The 20,581-nt window shown below is 44.8% G+C and overlaps 1 protein-coding gene across 1 annotated transcript; it reads left to right on the top strand.

The window, feature by feature from the left end:
* The first annotated feature begins 2,576 nt into the window (after positions 1-2,576).
* On the top strand, positions 2,577-20,581 carry LOC115170919 (adenylosuccinate lyase). Its single transcript, XM_029727296.1, has 11 exons — positions 2,577-2,813; positions 5,677-5,880; positions 7,558-7,602; positions 7,786-7,865; positions 9,325-9,543; positions 9,706-9,796; positions 9,946-10,015; positions 10,381-10,619; positions 17,439-17,528; positions 19,887-20,063; positions 20,336-20,581. Exons 1-11 carry the CDS (start codon positions 2,679-2,681, stop codon positions 20,420-20,422), a joined length of 1,437 nt encoding a protein of 478 aa, XP_029583156.1. The 5' UTR covers positions 2,577-2,678; the 3' UTR covers positions 20,423-20,581.

The following is a 20,581-nucleotide window of genomic DNA, read 5'->3' as shown; positions in this document are numbered from 1 at the left end:
CAAATGAGTGTGGTCAAGTCAAAGTTAAGAAATAGAATGTCATTGCACACTCTCAACTCCATACTCCTGGTGCGGTATGGACTGAAGCTGGCTGGTGATACCTGTTACCAGCATAAACTACCAAGTGAAGTTCTGCAGCAGTTTGGCACCACAGCAGCATACAGCTTTAAGGCCACTCCATCCTCTACTGCTGATTCCAGCTCCGTGACAATGCAGTTTGACAGTGAAGATTAAGAGGATTTCCTTGCCAATCTATTATTCATCATATTTACAGTACGTATGCAAGGAGTGGACTTTCTGGAACTGGCGGAGACACACAGCTGATGGTGGCAGTGTGTACTGCAGTGTGTGCGAAAACAGTGGCAATATCTGGAGGAAACCATTGAGCAGCTAGCCAGCCAAGCAGCACAACAACCTGGAGAGAGCTGGAGAGAGATGCCTAGCGCATACATCATTATTTGAGTTAAGTTGCTTGTTCAATAAGATAGCACATATACCTTGTTATTAGCCTGTACCTATCATTGTTGAGCAGTTAGGTAGCATGTTAACTAACTACCAATACACTGCTTAAAACTATAATTGTTCAGAATGTGTAGGTTTAGTAGTTAAAAAGAAAATAAATAAAATGTAATTGTTCATCTCTCTCCAGATGAAATCTCGCGTCTTGTGACGGCCGGCCGCCCAACAACCTGCCCACTTGACCCTATCCCCTCCTCTCTTCTCCAGACCATTTCCGGAGACCTTCTCCCCTACCTCACCTCGCTCATCAACTCATCCTTGACCGCTGGCTACGTCCCTCCCGTCTTCAAGAGAGCGAGAGTTGCACCCCTTCTGAAAAAACCTACACTCGATCCCTCCCATGTCAACAACTACAGACCAGTATCCCTTCTTTCTTTTCTCTCCAAAACTCTTGAACGTGCCGTCCTTGGCCAGCTCTCCTGCTATCTCTCTCAGAATGACCTTCTTGATCCTAATCAGTCAGGTTTCAAGACTGGGCATTCAACTGAGACTGCTCTTCTCTGTGTCACGGAGGCTCTCCGCACTGCTAAAGCTAACTCTCTCTCCTCTGCTCTCATCCTTCTAGACCTATCTGCTGCCTTTGATACTGTGAACCATCAGATCCTCCTCTCCACCCTCTCCGAGTTGGGCATCTCCGGCGCGGCCCACGCTTGGATTGCGTCCTACCTGACAGGTCGCTCCTACCAGGTGGTGTGGCGAGAATCTGTCTCCGCACCACGCGCTCTCACCACTGGTGTCCCCCAGGGCTCTGTTCTAGGCCCTCTCCTATTCTCGCTATACACCAAGTCACTTGGCTCTGTCATATCCTCACATGGTCTCTCCTATCATTGCTATGCAGACGACACACAATTAATCTTCTCCTTTCCCCCTTCTGATAACCAGGCGGCGAATCGCATCTCTGCATGTCTGGCAGACATATCAGTGTGGATGACGGATCACCACCTCAAGCTGAACCTCGGCAAGACGGAGCTGCTCTTCCTCCCGGGGAAGGACTGCCCGTTCCATGATCTCGCCATCACGGTTGACAACTCCCTTGTGTCCTCCTCCCAGAGTGCTAAGAACCTTGGCGTGATCCTGGACAACACCCTGTCGTTCTCCACTAACATCAAGGCGGTGACCCGATCCTGTAGGTTCATGCTCTACAACATTCGCAGAGTACGACCCTGCCTCACACAGGAAGCGACGCAGGTCCTAATCCAGGCACTTGTCATCTCCCGTCTGGATTACTGCAACTCGCTGTTGGCTGGGCTCCCTGCCTGTGCCATTAAACCCCTACAACTCATCCAGAACGCCGCAGCCCAACCTTCCCAAGTTCTCTCACGTCACCCCGCTCCTCCGCTCTCTCCACTGGCTTCCAGTTGAAGCTCGCATCCGCTATAAGACCATGGTGCTTGCCTACGGAGCTGTGAGGGGAACGGCACCTCCATACCTTCAGGCTCTGATCAGGCCCTACACCCAAACAAGGGCACTGCGTTCATCCACCTCTGGCCTGCTGGCCCCCCTACCTCTGAGGAAGCACGGTTCCCGCTCAGCCCAGTCCAAACTGTTCGCTGCTCTGGCACCCCAATGGTGGAACAAGCTCCCTCACGACGCCAGGACAGCGGAGTCAATCACCACCTTCCGGAGACACCTGAAACCCCACCTCTTTAAGGAATACCTGGGATAGGATAAAGTAATCCTTCTAACCCCCCCCCCCTTAAAAGATTTAGATGCACTATTGTAAAGTGGTTGTTCCACTGGATATCATAAGGTGAATGCACCAATTTGTAAGTCGCTCTGGATAAGAGCGTCTGCTAAATGACTTAAATGTCAAATGTGTAATTGTTCAATAATGCAATGTGTTGTGTTTAAAAATAAAAATGTGATCATATAAAATGTGTTGTGTTTATATTACTTTTACAAATAAAAATATATGATAAACAAACAAATCTAAACTAACAAATGTGAAATCATATTTTTTTGTCGAGATTGCCAGTCAATTTGAGTAACGTTATTGTGTATTCTACGTAATGACACAGTTTTACGTTACTACGTCATCACACAACGACGTCACCACGTCATTTAGCTACTTTTAGCAACAAAGCGACCTGCCTCTACCAATTCCCCTTAAAATTTGTTGGCAGCACTGGACGCCTGCTGGTGATAAGCGCGTTTTAGTTATGGACGAATTTAGTAAGTATCGTTCGCCGCTGGTGTCTCGCTATGCCAGCAAGGAAATGTCCTACAACTTCAGTGACAGGAAGAAATTCACAACGTGGAGAAAACTGTGGATCTACCTGGCCAAAGCGGAAAAGGTGTGAGGTATTTTTATTAACTTAGCTAGCCACCATAGATAAAAATGTATGCATGCCCTCGTCTGTATTTCCGTAGCTAACGTTAGCTAGTTATAGTTTTCCAAATATATTTTGCAAGTCTATTGTAAAAGTTGCGACCTTGAGAGACTTCTCAAGTTCCCTGCTCTAAATATGAGGACTTGACAGTAAATGAACAGGTTCATAATATGTTTGCCTTCCAAGAGAGAAGATGCGAACCATAGTAGGCAGCAGCTAAACAAGCTAGCTTAGCTAGTAGGATGCAGTGTCTTGTGATAGTCATTGCATGGTTGTGGATTAGGGCTGTAACAATGCATGTAGTTATTCCTCAACAGTATCCAGTTGTTGGCCTATGTCAGGAAAATGACTGGGCAGGTTGGTAAATAAGTTACACTAGTCCAGTGTTTCCCAATCCTGGTCCTCGAGTACCCCCAACAGTACACATTTTTCTTGTAACCCTGGACAAGCACACGTGATTCAACTAATCATCAAACCGTCAATGAGTTGAATGAGGTGTGTTTGTCAAGGGCTACAACAATACTGTGTACTGTTGGGGCTACTCGAGGACCATGATTGGGAAACACTGCACTAGTCAATCAACCCTGTAGTTGTCCTTCAGATGTAACGTTATCCCCTTCAATTAATCTAGCCTCTCTAACTTAATGTCTGGCTTCCATATATTTTTCAGCCTCCTGACCACACTGCAAATTCCAATATTCCACTGCTGTTGGGCTAAACTATTTGAAAACTGGATATATATGTCTAACTAGTCCACATGAAAGTGCTGACTTTGAAACCTAAATAAGTGTTGCACAACGAAGACCTTTAAGAGGAAAAACACTAGGCAATTTTTTTTAATCTAACCTTTTTTTTTACTAGGCAAGTCAGTTAAATACAGGACGCTAGGCCAATAGTGCGCCACCCTATAGGACTCCCAATCACGGCCGGATGTGAGCATTTTTTGTTGTTGATTAGCTTAAAGACGAAAATGACTTCCACAACCCTTCTAATTTACAGGGAAGCTGTGTGTGTGTAATTAACGTTACTATCAGACCCTCTGTCAAATGCATCAGCTCATCTGATCTGTTAGTGGAGGGGCAGAATACAAATACAAAATATAAAGATCAATGTATCAAAATAAATGACAAAATATGTGTGCAAATAAACACTACATGGCCAAAAGTATGTGGACACTCCTTCCTATTAATGGATTCGCTATTTCAGCCACACATGTTTCTGACAGATGTCTAAAATCGAGCACACAGGGATGCAATCTCCATAGACAAACATTGGCAGTAGAATGGCCCATACTGTAGAGTTCATGGACTTTCAACTTCATAGGTTGCCACCTTTCCAACAAGTCAGTTTGTCAAATTTCTGCCCTGGTCAAGTGTTTTTGGTTACTACGTGATTCCGTATGTGTTATTTCATAGTTTTGATGTCTTCACTATTATTCTACAGTGTAGAAAATAGTAAAAGTAAAGAAAAACCCTTGAATGAGTAGGTGTGTCAACTATTTGACTGGTATTGTACATTTATATTTAATTCATTTAGCAGATGCTTTTATCACACCATAGTGGTATCAGACTTCTGATACCAATGTAGGGTGAAAGGGGAGCCACAATGTCAACCACTATACAAAATGATATAGTAAAGTATTTTGCATTTTGAAAATACAAAGTACATTGGAGTTTAGTTCAGCCCAGTGTAATTCAAAATACTCTGAAGTAATTAAAATACGTATTTTTAATACATATAACAAATTAGGCAGGTAGCATAGTGGTTAGAGCATTGGGCAAGTATTGAATCCCCGAGCTGACAAGGTAGAAATCTGTCGTTCTGCACCTGAGCAAGGCACTGTTCCCCGGGCGCCGAAGATGTGGATGTCGATTTAAGGCAGCCCCCCGCACATCTCTGATTGACATGCGGAAGACACATTTCAGTTGAATACGTTCAGTTGGACAACTGACTAGGTATTCCCCTTTCCCTAAATACTGGTCATCTCTGCCTATGGAGCCTTTTAGCAGCTCAGCTGACACACATGCACGCACAGGGCCATGGGGGTGTTGGAAATCTCTCTTCTCACACTAACTAGTTGCTACTTTAAACTTGTGCCCTCATGAAAAGGAATGTACATAGTGTTCCCATACAAAATGTAGTTTCATCAGATGTCAAGTAGCAAGTTGGGCTACAGTGTCTTTCTGTTGGGGTGGGGTTGTCTAAAATAGCCAGCCCAAAATGTCAGGGTAATAGGACACCCCCTTAGAGTTAGCCTCTTTACTCTCTTCACTCCCTTCTACTTGGCCCTAAGTAACCCTTCTATGTTTGCAGATATGTAAGTTGTATACAATATGGTGGAAACTGCACTGCCTATAGCCTACCTATCCAGAGCCAAGTAAAAAACATTGTTACTTACGGCTAAGGGGAGGGGTAGGGAGGGAGCTGAGACGCTGCCCAGTAATGTCACTCGCTATTCTCATAAACACAGGGCCAACCTCCTGATCTCCTACTCAAACACCACATTCTATTTTTCAATGGTTTTAAATAGACCTACTGTGATGAAGATTGTGCTTGAATAGTTTTCCTAATTTACTGTGTGAGATATGGAGCAAAACAACAACACATCTAGCTATCTGTTGGAAAATGTTGACCCACTTTCTGAACCGTTCCACCTCACGTCCCATTGACCCAATTGGCTTACTTTTTATTACATAGGAGCCTACAATGTGCAACTACTACAAGCTGCAATGTTGCAGCGATGTTTCGGCTTGATAAAAGCCAGACCTCCAGGATCTTGGTCTGCTCCTTCTAACTCTCTCTCCTCCTCTTATCCTCCCTTCTCCAGGCTCTTGGCCTGCCCGTCACCGATGCCCAGGTGACCGAGATGGAAAGCCACGCTGAGGACATTGACTTTGCCATGGCGGCGGTGGAGGAGAGCAAGCTGAGGCACGATGTCATGGCCCACGTGCACACCTTTGCCCACTGCTGCCCCACCGCTGCTCCCATCATCCACCTGGGCGCCACTTCCTGTTACGTGGGAGACAACACGGTAAGAGAAGGCCGAGGACCACGTTATTTTAGGATGAGTGTGCTTAATGGGCATGTTTGTTTCTCACGGGTATATACACTGCTCAAAAAAATAAAGGGAACACTTAAACAACACAATGTAACTCCAAGTCAATCTCACTTCTGTGAAATCAAACTGTCCACTTAGGAAGCAACACTGATTGACAATAAATTTCACATGCTGTTGTGCAAATGGAATAGACAACAGGTGGAAATTATAGGCAATTAGCAAGACACCCCCAATAAAGGAGTGGTTCTGCAGGTGGTGACCACTTCTCAGTTCCTATGCTTCCTGGCTGATGTTTTGGTCACTTTTGAATGCTGGCGGTGCTTTCACTCTAGTGGTAGCATGAGACGGAGTCTACAACCCACACAAGTGGCTCAGGTAGTGCAGCTCATCCAGGATGGCACATCAATGCGAGCTGTGGCAAGAAGGTTTGCTGTGTCTGTCAGCGTAGTGTCCAGAGCATGGAGGCGCTACCAGGAGACAGGCCAGTACATCAGGAGACGTGGAGGAGGGCAACAACCCAGCAGCAGGACCACTACCTCCGCCTTTGTGCAAGGAGGAGCACTGCCAGAGCCCTGCAAAATGACCTCCAGCAGGCTACAAATGTGCATGTGTCTGCTCAAACGGTCAGAAACAGACTCCATGAGGGTGGTATGAGGGCCCGACGTCCACAGGTGGGGGTTGTGCTTACAGCCCAACACCGTGCAGGACGTTTGTCATTTGCCAGAGAACACCAAGATTGGCAAAATCACCACTGGCGCCCTGTGCTCTTCACAGATGAAAGCAGGTTCACACTGAGCACATGTGACAGACGTGACAGAGTCTGGAGATGCCGTGGAGAACGTTCTGCTGCCTGCGAAATCCTCCAGCATGACCGGTTTGGCGGTGGGTCAGTCATGGTGTGGGGTGGCATTTCTTTGGGGGACCGCACAGCCCTCCATGTGCTCGCCAGAGGTAGCTTGACTGCCATTAGGTACCGAGATGAGATCCTCAGACCCCTTGTGAGACCATATGCTGGTGCGGTTGGCCCTGGGTTCCTCCTAATGCAAGACAATGCTAGACCTCATGTGGCTGGAGTATGTCAGCAGTTCCTGCAAGAGGAAGGCATTGATGCTATGGACTGGCCCGCCTGTTCCCCAGATCTGAATCCAATTGAGCACATCTGGGACATCATGTCTCGCTCCATCCACCAACGCCACGTTGCGCCACAGACTGTCCAGGAGTTGGCGGATGCTTTAGTACAGGTCTGGGAGGAGATCATCCGCCACCTCATCAGGAGCATGCCCAGGCGTTGTAGGGAGGTCATACAGGCACGTGGAGGCCACACACACTACTGAGCCTCATTTTGACTTGTTTTAAGGACATTACATCAAAGTTGGATCAGCCTGTAGTGTGGTTTTCCACTTTAATTTTGAGTGTGACTCCAAATCCAGACCTCCATGAGTTGATAAATTGGATTTCCATTGATTATTTTTGTGATTTTTGTTGTCAGCACATTCAACTATGTAAAGAAAAAAGTATTTAATAAGATTATTTCATTCATTCAGATCTAGGATGTGTTATTTTAGTGTTCCCTTTATTTTTTTGAGCAGTGTATATACAACTGAGATTTTTATGCATAATGACTGATATACCTGCTGTTTTTTCTCCCAGGATTTGATCCTGCTTCGTGACGGTTTTGACATTCTCCTGCCGAAGGTAAATTAGTTGTTATAGACCAGGAAGGATTAATACTACTACCCCCAGGGCAGCACTAGATACCGATAGTATGGTGTAAAGTTATGTGTAACTTTGTTGAAAATGTCTGAGAAAGTCAAGCAAGTATGATCCTGTATATCCTCATCACTTCCATAAACTAAAAACAGTATTCTGTCTCTATAGTTGGCAAGAGTGATCGACAGACTATCAAACTTTGCTGAAAAATACGCTGGTCTCCCCACCCTGGGTTTCACACATTACCAGTAAGTATGAACACCTCAGGAGGTTCAAACTTCTATATTAGTCCATGAGCGTGACCCTCAAATTTGGGCTGTCGGGCTCACTTGGGCCGACGATGTCTGTGATGTTCTTCAAGGTTTATGTCTCTAGAGTTGGAAAATGTGTGATAGCAGTGCAGCAATGGTAGCGTTCTCTGTGTTATCACTCTTTATTTCATCCCTCCATCCCATTTATTTTCCCCATAGGGATTTTACCCTATGACAAACAATATCAGTTTTGAACAAGGTATTACTCACGTATAGCCTTTAATCATATACAGTGGTGGGGGGGAGTATTTGATCCCCTGCTGATTTTGTACGTTTGCCCACTGACAAAGAAAGGATCAGTCTATAATTTTAATGGTAGGTTTATTTGAATAGTGAGATTCAGAATAACAACAAAAATATCCAGAAAAACGCATGTCAAAAATGTTATAAATTGATTTGCATTTTAATGAGGGAAATAAGTATTTGACCCCTCTGCAAAACATGACTTAGTACTTGGTGGTAAAACCCTTGTTGGCAATCACAGAGGTCAGACGTTTCTTGTAGTTGGCCACCAGGTTTGCACACATCTCAGAACTTCTGACCCAATGGGAATGTAATGAAAGCTGAAATAAATAATTCTCTCTAGTATTATTCTGTCATTTCACATTCTTAAAGTAAAGTGGGGATCCTAAGACAGGGAATTTTTACAAGGATTACATTTCAGGAACTGAGTTGAAATGTTTTTGGTTAAGGTGTATGTAGACTTCAACTGTATATCCTATTTGTCTATGAACACTCATGTTCCTGTTAGCAGTTGATGTTATTCTTCAATAACACAAACCCCAAAGCAAATCAGGGGGAGAAAAATGTATTTATTTGAAAAGGACAAATCATAGCTGTTATGCCAGGAGGTAGATAATGTTCATTCCCCCTGTCCTGAACTTTTCTCCACATAACAAAGGGACACGATGCCATTTATAACCCCCCACCCTAGCCTGGGGTTGACCAATCAGAAGTCCTTGCAGTACAACTGGGCCAATGGCCAAATAACAAATATCCTGCTCCAGACTCAATGTACAGATCAATGAAAACGTGGCACACGTAGCTCTGAGTCTGACATTCCATAGATTCTGAACAGCTGTTGAACTGAAGACCAATTATTTCCATTGACAATTCCCTATTGACCATTAGTACTCTATTTACTTTTTAGTTCTCCTCTCATCCTCTACGTTGTGTATTTATCTTAAATATTCTTATTCCTCTAGGATTAAAGTGATATATTCTACTTTAATCTCTGGCTTATTTCTGTCTTCATCTTTCTGTTTTATTTTTTATTTCAATCTTTATTTTTTCTCTCTACATTTTATTTTAACTTTTCTTCTCTCACCTTTCTGTATTTTTTTTCTCTTCCACCTCTCTCTCTGTCTCTCGCTCTCTCTCTCTCTCTCTCTACCAGGCCGGCCCAGTTGACCACAGTGGGTAAGAGAGCATGTCTGTGGCTCCAGGACCTGGCCATGGACATGCGGAACCTTAAGCGTGCCCGCGAAGACCTGCGTTTCCGGGGGGTGAAGGGTACTACGGGCACCCAGGCCAGCTTCCTGCAGCTCTTCCAGGGGGACCATGATAAGGTGGAGGATCTGGACAGAATGGTCACAGAGATGGCAGGCTTCAAAAAGTGAGTTCAATGTATACTTTTATGTCAAGTCTCTTGAGTTTCTTATCTATCACAAGTTTTGTAAAATGAGCCTAGTACAAACAGATCCCTCATATCTTCTTTTTTAAATATGTTTTATTTTTTAGGTTTATGTTCTTCAATCCTGTTAATTTTTCCTCCCAGGGCCTACATGGTGACCGGACAGACGTACAGTCGTAAGGTGGACATCGACTCCCTCTCTCACCTGGCCAGCATGGGAGCCACCATCCACAAGGTCGAGATGAGATTTTACTTTAGTGGAAATCAGTTTGTCATCCTTACAGCCCTAAGTCACAAGTCTATATACGGAGAAACAATACCGCCTGGTGATCTTTAACAGTAGTGGAATGACCCACAGGTAATAAATTACACTCTCCTCCTCAGATCTGCACTGACATCCGCCTGCTGGCTAACCTTAAAGAGATTGAGGAGCCTTTTGAAAAGGAGCAGATTGGTGAGTTATTAGAGGGAAATTGGTCCACTTCCTACCCAGGTATAGGAGAATCTTATCCCAAAACTAGGGTGAATCTCGGTTCCTCTCTCCTTGCATCTTTGTCAAAGCGGATTGGAGCAAAAAAATCAGAAGATTCTTCCCCTCTGATCTTCTGCTCCAATGTGCTTTTGACAAGCAGCTGTGGAGGAAGGATGTGAGGAATCAATAATATACAATTGAGTTTCGGCCCTAGATTTCACTTTGATTAAGGCACCAACCAGTAAAACATCCTGATGGCTCAGAGTAAACTGCTAGTTTAAGTTATTTCCTAAATGCCAACCCATTGTTACTTGTCTGGGTCCCACTGACAGTCTCTCCCCCACCAGGCTCCAGTGCCATGGCCTACAAGAGGAACCCAATGCGTTGTGAGCGTTGCTGTAGTCTGGCCCGCCACCTGATAGCGCTGCTCGCTGACCCCCTCCAGACCGCCTCTGTCCAGTGGCTGGAAAGAACGCTAGATGACAGTGCCAACAGGAGAATCTCTCTCCCTGAGTCTTTCCTTACCGCTGACATCATCCTCAGCACCCTGCAGAACATCACTGAAGGCCTGGTGGTCTACCCCAAGGTAGATTCATTGAGTTTATTAGATAATTAAAGTAGTAAGCTTCTCCAGACAGAACTTGAGGATAAAAACACAATAAACCCAGAGGCTTTTTTTCCATTGTCCTCATAAGGTATTATCACCACCATTTTTAAACCTTGTCATTTCATGAGTAATGCACACCTCTGCACACAGAGGAACAACATTCAACGCACACTCTTGCAGGCCATCAGACTGTTAAACAGCCATCACAGAGGCTGCTGCCTACATACAGACATTTACGTCATTTAGCAGACGCTCTTATCCAGAGCGACTTACAAATTGGTGCATTCACCTTATGATATCCAGTGGAACAACCACTTTACAATAGTACATACCTTTTTTTGGTGGGGGGGTTAGAAGGATTACCTTATCCTATCCCAGGTATTCCTTAACCTCTAGAGGATAAAATCCCGTTAACGGGATTGGTTGGACAACAACCAGTGAGAGCATGGCGCGAAATTCAAAAAAATAATAATCTCAAAATTAAAATTTAAAGTATTATATGGCATTTTAAAGATACTCTACTCGTTAATCCAATCACATTGTCCGATTTCAAAAAGGCTTTGCGGTGAAAGCAAAACATTAGATTATTTTAGCATAGCACATTAGCAAAAAAAAAAAACCAATTTTCCAAGCACGGATAGACGTCACAAAACCAGATATACCGCTAAAATTAAGCACTAACCGTTGGCAAATTCATCAGATGACACTCCTAGGACATCATGTTAGACAATACATGCATTTTTTGTTCGATCAAGTTTATATTTATATCCAAAAACCCAATTTTTACATTGGCGCATGACGTTCAGAAAATGTTTTCTCCCCATAACATCTGGTGAATAGGCACATACATTTACAGAAGAACTCATAAACGTTGACATAATTTATAACAATTATTTAAAGAATTAGAGATAATCTACTCCTTTATGCAACCACTTTGTCAGATTTCAAAATAACTTTACGGAAAAAGCACATTGTTCAATATTCTGAGTACAGAACTTGCTAAGTTTTACAGTTAGCCTACAACCACGACGTCGACAAATCTCTAAAAGTATGTTCGAAATATTTTCTTACCTTTGCTGATCTTCGGCGGAATGCACTCGGATGGGCACCCACATCCACAAGAAATGTTCATTTGTTCTGCAAAGTCTATCATTTATGTCCAAATACGTCCGTTTTGTTGACCCATCCAGAACACTTTACAATGCCATGTGGCGTAGACGCAAATCCATAGACGAAATGTTCAAAGTTCCATTACCATTTGTAGAAACACATTAAACGATGTTTTACAATCAATCCTTTAGGGTATTTTTTTACGTAAAATTGCGATAATTTTACAACTGGGCAATAGGTATTCATCCCAGAATAAAAATAAAAAAACAACAAAGTCAAGTGCACGCGCGTCATAAGACACCTGTCCTCAGACTGGCCAGTGATTGACTGAGCCATAATTTTCTGCCCGGTGACGGGTGAAACCAGGTTCTAAAGATTGTAGACAGCCAATGGAAGAGTTAGGAGGTACAACGTACATTTCTAATTTCCCCCACTTCCTGATTAAATTTCTCTCGGGTTTTTTGCCTGCCATATGAGTTCTGTTATACTCCAACACCATTCAAACAGTTTTAGAAACTTCAGTGTTTTCTATCCAAATCTACTAATAATATGCATATTCTATTTTCTGGGCCAGAGTAGTAACCTGTTTAAATTGGGAACGTTTTTCATCCGGCCGTGAAAATACTGCCCCCTAGCCCCAACAGGTTAAAGAGGTGGGTTTTCAGGTATCTCCGGAAGGTGGTGATTGACTCCGCTGTCCTGGCGTCGTGAGGGACCTTGTTCCACCATTGGTGTGCCAGAGCAGCGAACCGTTTTTGACTGGGCTGAGCGGGAACTGTGCTTCCGCAGAGGTAGGGAGACGAGCAGGCCAGAGGTGGATGAACGCAGTGCCCTTCTTTGGGTGTAGGGACTGATCAGAGCCTAAAGGTACGGAGGTGTCGTTCCCCTCACAGCTTTTTAGGCAAGCACCATGGTCTTGTAGCAGATGTGAGCTTCAACTGGAAGCCAGTGGAGTGTGCGGAGGAGCGGGGTGACGTGAGAGAACTTGGGAAGGTTGAGCACCAGACGGGCTGCGGCGTTCTGGATGAGTTGTAGGGGTTTAATGGCACAGGCAGGGAGCCCCGCCAGCAGCGAGTTGCAGTAATCCAGACGGGAGATGACAAGTGCCTGGATTAGGACCTGCGCTGCTTCCTGTGTAAGGCAGGGTCGTACTCTGCGAATGTTGTAGAGCATGAACCTACAGGATCGGGTCACCGCCTTGATGTTAGCGGAGAACGACAGGGTGTTGTCCAGGGTCACGCCAAGGCTCTTAGCACTCTGGGAGGAGGTCTCAATGAAGTTGTCAACCGTGATGGCGAGATCATGGAACGGGCAGTCCTTCCCCGGGAGGAAGAGCAGCTCCGTCTTGCCGAGCTTCAGCTTGAGGTGGTGATCCGTCATCCACACTGATATGTCTGCCAGACATGCAGAGATGCGATTCACCACCTGGTTATCAGAAGAGGGAAAAGGGAAGATTAATTGTGTGTCGTCTGCGTAGCAATGATAGGAGAGACCATGTGAGGATATGACAGAGCCAAGTGACTTGGTGTATAGCGAGAATAGGAGAGGGCCTAGAACTGAGCCCTGGGGGACACCAGTGGTGAGAGCACGTGCTGCGGAGACGGATTCACGCCACGCCACCTGGTAGGAGCGACCTATCAGGTAGGTCGCAATCCAAGAGTGAGCCACGCCGGAGATGCCCAACTCGGAGAGGGTGGAGAGGAGGATCTGATGGTTCACAGTATCAAAGGCAGCAGATAGTTCTAGGAGGATGAGAGCAGAGGAGAGAGGGTTAGCTTTAGCAGTGTGGCGAGCCTCCGTGACACAGAGAAGAGCAGTCTCAGTTGAATGACCAGTCTTAACCTGACTGATTTGGATCAAGAAGGTCATTCTGAGAGAGATAGCAAGAGAACTGGCCGAGGACGGCACGCTCGAGTTTTGGAGAGAAAAGAAAGGATACTGGTCTGTAGTTGTTGACATCGGAGGGATCGAGTGTAGGTTTTTTGAGAAGGGGTGCAACTCTCGCTCTCTTGAAGACAGAAGGGACGTAGCCAGCGGTCAAGGATGAGTTGATGAGCTAGGGGAGAAGGTCTCCGGAAATGGTCTGGAGAAGAGAGGAGGGGATAGGGTCAAGCGGGCAGGTTGTTGGGCGGCCGGCCATCACAAGTCGCAAGATTTAATCTGGAGAGAGAGGGGAGAAAGAGGTCAAAGCATAGGGTAGGGCAATGTGAGCAGGACCAGTGGTGTCGTTTGACTTAACAAACGAGGATTGGATGTCGTCAACCTTCTTTTCAAAATGGTTGACGAAGTCATCCGCAGAGGGGGAGGAGGATTCAGGGGGGAGGAGGATTCAGGGGGGAGGAGGATTCGGGGGGGGGGGGATTCAGGAGGGAGGGAGGAGGATTCAGGAGGGAGGAGGATTCAGGAGGGAGGAGGAGGTGGCAAAGAGCTTCCTAGGGTTAGAGGCAGATGCTTGAAATTTAGAGTGGTAGAAAGTGGCTTTAGCAGCAGAAACAGAGGAAGAAAATGTAGAGATGAGGGAGTGAAAAAATGCCAGGTCCGCAGGGAGGCTAGTTTTCCTCCATTTCCGCTCGGCTGCCTGGAGCCCTGTTCTGTGAGCTCGCAATGAGTCGTCAAGCCACGGAGCAGGAGGGGAGGACCGAGCCGGCCGGGAGGATAGGGGACATAGAGAGTCAAAGGATGCAGAAAGGGAGGAGAGGAGGGTTGAGGAAGCAGAATCAGGAGATTGGTTGGAGAAGGTTTGAGCAGAGGGAAGAGATGATAGGATGGAAGAGGAGAGAGTAGCAGGAGAGAGAGGGCGACGGTTGCGACGGTGCAATACCATCTGAGTAGGGGCAGAGTGAGTAGTGTTGGAGGAGAGCGAGAGGGATAAGGATGCAAGGTAGTGGTTGGAGACTTGGAGGGGAGTTACAGTGAGATTAGTAGAAGAACAGCATCTAGTAAAGATGAGGTCAAGCGTATTGCCTGCCTTGTGAGTAGGGGGGGACGGTGAGAGGGTGAGGTCAAAAGAGGAGAGGAGTGGAAAGGAGGCAGAGAGAAATGAGTCAAAGGTAGATGTGAGAAATGAGTCAAAGGTAGAAATGAGTCAAAGGTGGTCACCCAGAACTGTGAGGGGTGAGCCATCCTCAGGAAAGGAACTTATCAAGGCGTCAAGCTCTGATGAACTCTCCAAGGGAACCTGGAGGGCGATAAATGTTAAGGATGTTAAGCTTGAATGGGCTAGTGACTGTGACAGCATGGAATTGAAAGGAGGAGATAGACAGATGGGTCAGGGGAGAAAGGGAGAATGTCCACTTGGGAGAGATGAGGATTCCAGTGCCACCACCCCGCTGACCAGATGCTCTCGGGGTATGCGAGAACACGTGGTCAGACGAGGAGAGAGCAGTAGGAGTAGCAGTGTTTTCTGTGGTAATCCATGTTTCCGTCAGCGCCAAGAAGTCGAGGGACTGGAGGGTAGCATAGGCTGAGATGAACTCTGCCTTGTTGGCCGCAGACCGGCAGTTCCAGAAGCTGCCGCAGACCTGGAACTCCACGTGGGTCGTGCGCGCTGGGACCACCACGTTAGAGTGGCAGCGGCCACGTGGTGTGTGGCCTGTGCAGAGAGGACAGAACAGGGATAGACAGACACACAGTTGACAGGCTACGCTAATGCAAAGGAGATTGGAATGAAATTTAACTAAACTGGGGAAGCGAGAGAGCAGGGCCTCCCTCACTAACCATTCACTGAAACACTCAAATATAACTTTTCCAACTTCCACTTTAGAAATGATAATTGATGTAAACTACATTGGTTCAATGTTTCCAGGAATAGGCTTAAACTTAGTTTATTCAGTTTATTCAGTATTCTTCCGTGAAACCCACCCAGTGCACCGTATCCTATGACGCCGTAGCTAACTAGCATGCTAGCATCCAGTAACACACGGTTAGCACCAATACTTGGTTACAACAAACTACTAATGGATCATTCGTGTCCGTGTCTAGTTCCTTTCATAACGCAGAAGTAATTAAACGTTGGCTAGCTAACACAAAGTCAGTCCTGCTAGCTACACAAGTGGACTGCACATCTCAAAAGTTCAGAAAGTTAAGCTTACGTTGCAAAAATCTTATTGACTAAAAATGATACAGTACTGCTAGCTGGTAAAGTTGGCTAGCTAGCAATGGCTGCGTTACCTTTATCTTTGATAGCTAGCTACATAGTTGTCTTTAACATTACACTAAACAAAACGTTCCGTTGTAATGTATTTAGTTTCTACAGTACTGCTAGTTGGTAAAGTTGGCTAGCTAGCAATGGCTGCGTTACCTTTATCTTTGATAGCTAGCTACATAGTTGTCTTTGTAACATTACACTAAACAAAACGTTCCGTTGTAATGTATTTAGTTTCTACAGTACTGCTAGTTGGTAAAGTTGGCTAGCTAGCAGTGGTTGTGGTGACGCCGTTTGCTGCGAACGAATACAGCTGGCTAGCTAACCTTGTTAGTTTCTCAAAGCTACACCTTTATCCTTGATACAAAGACAGCAAAGACAACTATGTAGCTAGCTAATCAAATCGTTCCGTTGTAATGAAATGTAATATTACCCGCGGAGCGAAGTACAGCACGACTACTCGCTCCAGCGGTACAGACATTGGGTACTTTAATAAATTGATCACTAGTCACTTTAATAATGTTTACATATATTGCATTACTCATCTCATATGTATATACTGTATTTTATACCATCTATTGCATCTTGCCTATGCCGCTCTGTCATTGCTCATCCATATATTTATATATTCTTATTCCATGCCTTTACTTACATTGTGTGTATTAGGTAGTTATTGGGGAATTGTTAGATATTGCTGCACTGTCGGAACTAGAAGCACAAGCTTTTCGCTACACTCACATTAACGTCTGCTAACCGTGTGTATGTGACCAATAAAATGTGATTTGATGTTATGTTGGGGTGTAACGGTACACGCATTCGTTCCCGACCCATTCGGTACGGGGACCTCTGGTCAGCACTGTGAGTGAATATAGCACACACAGTTTTTTTTGCTTTGTTATTATGGGGTATTCTGTGTAGATTGATGAGAGAGAGAGAAAAAAAAAAAAAAAAAAAAGGTTACAGCCTTATTGTACAACTGATTACATAACAAAATGTGCAAAAAGTCACGGCGTCTGAATACTTTCCGAAGTCACTGTTTACCTGGCAGAATGATCTCATGATTATTTGCATCGATCCAGTGGTGATTTGTTCAGCAAACTCTGCAATCACGTGTGCTACAGAAACACTGTTAACCAAGCAAGGCTCTTGCTGGAGTGCTCCTAAATGAAAGGGTATCTACACCCAAAAATGAAATATTTGGTTTTTGCCAGACCTATGTCTGGTGCGTTTTTTTTCTTTTAAAGTGATTTTGACAGTGGAAAACGGGGGAAAATCAGAAACCTGGAAAAACAAAACCATTTTTATTGGGCCCTACATTGTTTCATGATCTGTTCCTGGGTTAGTTTGACATATTTTGTCAAAACTAAAATTAACTACAGTAGCTGTTGCCTTTTTTTTTATTTTCCTGCTGTACCGAAACTAAACCATGACCCCGAAACCGCAATATGTACCGATCCCTGGGTTTGGTGAACTGTTACACTCCTAATGTTGTATCCCTTTCTCATCATAATTTTCATCTCTTTCCCTCTCGCTCTCTCTGTCAGGTGATAGAGAGACACATCCGTCATGAGCTTCCCTTCATGGCTACAGAGAACATCATCATGGCTATGGTGAAGGCTGGAGGCAACAGACAGGTACACACCCTTCTAGTACAGCATGATGCCACAACTTATTAGAACAGAACATATTTCTCAGACTCCACGTTGCATAATTAGTCCTGGATTGTATACCTTTCCGTTATTCTTTTTCCTAGCTTCACTTGAGCCCAGTGCGTCTATTCCTCCATCAGTTTAGAATATAATTTAGCTGTGATGGTGAGTGGGGAGGCAGAGCCTGATGAGTCTTCTGTTACGTGTACATTTTATATATCGGCGCAGCAAGCAAAGTTGATACGTCATTTTCATCGCCTGGTATAACCAAGAGCACCTGCCAGTCTGAGTATAGGCTTTTCAGTTGCAAGTTTTCTGTCACGCAGCCTCCTGAGTGACATAGAGGAACAATGAAGCACTGTTTTGCGACAGGCATGCTTGCAGCTTTACAGGAAAGAAAATGGCTTGTTTATAGCTTAAAAGGTTAATAAAATATGACCCATATTACTGGAGCTACCCTCTTCTTCAGGCGTGATTTCACGCACGTTTCAGATAATGTCACAATGTTCCGTCCCTTTTTAAACTAATCCCGGGTTGCTAATTATTAGTTTGATGACATGACTGAACAACATTGTTTGTTAACTAGCTAGCTAACAACCTGGTAACTTGACAAAGGTGCCAATCAAATTTGTCTAGACGAGCAGAAAGGAAAAGGGTGTGCTACTTATGATATTTGCTTCAAAGGCAAGATTCATACAGGCCTAATGTGAGCATATACTATACCACAAGTCAATCTCTTTCTGGTGCTCCTTAAATTCTGTTTGGCACCTAAGTTGGGAACTGTGTCTTTGAGAGAACTGAAGAGTAAACCTTCTTACTGCTACAATGACATGCAGATCATTATGCATGTATTTTCCTCCAGCCAAATCACAGGTAGGCCTTTGCAAATATTAGCCATTCTATGCAGTATGCTATTATACAGTGTGAAGTTAATTCAATATGTCTTGTATTGAGTGTGTAAATATTAGTGACATGTTTTTTGTGTAGCACATGCGCAAAACGTTTAGAAAACGGTGAACAAGTGTCCAGAGGGCATACAGTATATTGAACAAAAATATAAACCCAGCAAGTGTTGGTCCCATCTTTCATGAGCTGAAGTAAAATATCCCAGAAATGTTCCATACGGTTATTTCTCTATACTTTTGCGCACAAATTAGTTTACATCCCTATTTAGTGAGCATTTCTCCTTTGCCAAGATAATCCGTCCACCTAACAGGTGAAGCTGATTAAACAGCATGATCCATACACAGCTGCACCTTGTGCTGCAGGACAATAAAAGGCCACTCTAAAATGTGTAGTTTTGTCACACAGCACAATGCAGATCTCTCAAGTTTTGAGGGAGCGTACAATTGGCATGCTGACTGCAGGAATGTCCACCAGAGCTGTTGCCAGAGAACTAAATGTTAATTTCTCTACCATAAGCTACCTCCAACGTCGTTTTAGAGAATTTGGTAGTATGTCCAACAGGACTCGACCACGTGTAACCACGCCAGCCCAGGACCTCCACATCCGGCTTCTTCACTTGCAGGATCGTCTGGATTTGCACAACCAAATAATTTCTGTACAAACTGTCAAATACAGTCTCAGGGAAGCTCATCTGCATGCTTGTCGTCCTCACCAGGGTCTTGACCTGACTGCAGTTCGGCGTCGTAACCAACTTCAGTGGGTAAATGCTCACCTTCAATGGCCACTGGCACGCTGGAGAAGTGCGCAATTTACGGATGAGTCCCGGTTTCAACTGTACCGGACAGATGGCGTGTGGGGGATGTCAACGATGCTGACGTCAACGTTGTGAACAGAGTGCCCCATGGTGGCAGTGTGGTTATGGAATGGGCAGGCATAAGCTCCGGACAACGAACACATCTGCATTTTATCGATGTGAATTTAAATGCACAGAGATACCGTGATGAGATCCTGAGTCCCATTGTCGTGCCATTCATCCGCCGCCATCACCTCATGTTTCAGCATGATAATACATGGCCCCGTGTCGCAAGTATCTATACACAATTCCTGGAAGCTGAAAATGTCAGTTTTTCCATGGCCTGCATACTCACCAGACATGTCACCCATTAAGTGTGTTCGAGTTCCTGCCGATATCCAGCAACTTTGTACAGCCATTGAAGAGGAGTGGAACAACGTTCTATGGCCACAATCAACAGCCTAATCAACTCTATGCGAAGGAGATGTCTGCTGCATGAGGCAACCTTTTTTTAAAGGTATCTGTAACCAGCAGATGCATATCTATATTCCCAGTCAAAACCTTTGAAATTGTGCGTTTTTTAAAATATTTTTGTGTAATCACACAGTAACAGTTTCTCTCGTGTGCCTGTGTTCTTGCTCCAGGACTGCCATGAGAAGATCCGTGTGTTGTCCCAGCAGGCTGCAAACGTGGTGAAACAGGAGGGGGGGGACAATGACCTCTTGGCCAGGGTCCAGGCTGACCCCTACTTCGCCCCTATCCTGGGCCATCTTGACAACATCCTGGACCCCAAGACCTTCATCGGCCGCGCCCCCCAACAGGTACTATACAGAACACCCCACTACCCGTTATCTTTGTTTTTTACAACTTGGCCTCAGAGTATTGTAAAATCATTTTAATATACCTTTAGTTAAACAGAAAATAATCTCCAGCACACTGGGGGTCTTGGTACAGAGTTCATGGTGGCAAAATATCCATTCAATCTGACCATCAATATCACCAGTGTGCTCTTTTGTATTTAGTACAGTATACAGATTTTCTCCACGCACTTATAGTTGACGCACCCTAACTCATCATTCTGTCTCCCTCTCAGGTGGCGCGGTTTCTCTCTGAGGAGGTACGCCCTCTGCTGGAACCTTACAAGGCCGAGATTGACGTCAAGATCGAGCTGGAGCTCTAAAACAGGGGACACTGACCTGTAAAACTACCAATTCTGATATTGTTTTGCAGGTCAGGAGTGGCCTTTTCACTAAAACACATACTGTTACACACCAAAATAAACCTCATGACTGACTAATTGCGTGCTGTATTGTAAGACAATAAAAGACTGAAATCAAAA

Source organism: Salmo trutta, chromosome 32 (genome assembly GCF_901001165.1).
Source record: "Salmo trutta chromosome 32, fSalTru1.1, whole genome shotgun sequence".
Taxonomy (NCBI): Eukaryota; Metazoa; Chordata; class Actinopteri; order Salmoniformes; family Salmonidae; genus Salmo; species Salmo trutta.
Note: the sequence above shows the minus strand (reverse complement) of the source record. Positions and strands in the feature narration are given on the sequence as shown.

What these genes read in the sequence shown, in the direction of transcription:
- LOC115170919 (XM_029727296.1), top strand. Translation starts at nt 2,679, where the DNA reads ATGGACGAATTTAGTAAGTATCGTTCGCCGCTGGTGTCTCGCTATGCC. An exon ending in TTTTGAAAAGGAGCAGATTG is followed by an intron (nt 10,016 to 10,380) that starts GTGAGTTATTAG and finishes CTCCCCCACCAG; the next exon opens with GCTCCAGTGCCATGGCCTAC. An exon ending in AGGCTGGAGGCAACAGACAG is followed by an intron (nt 17,529 to 19,886) that starts GTACACACCCTT and finishes TTCTTGCTCCAG; the next exon opens with GACTGCCATGAGAAGATCCG.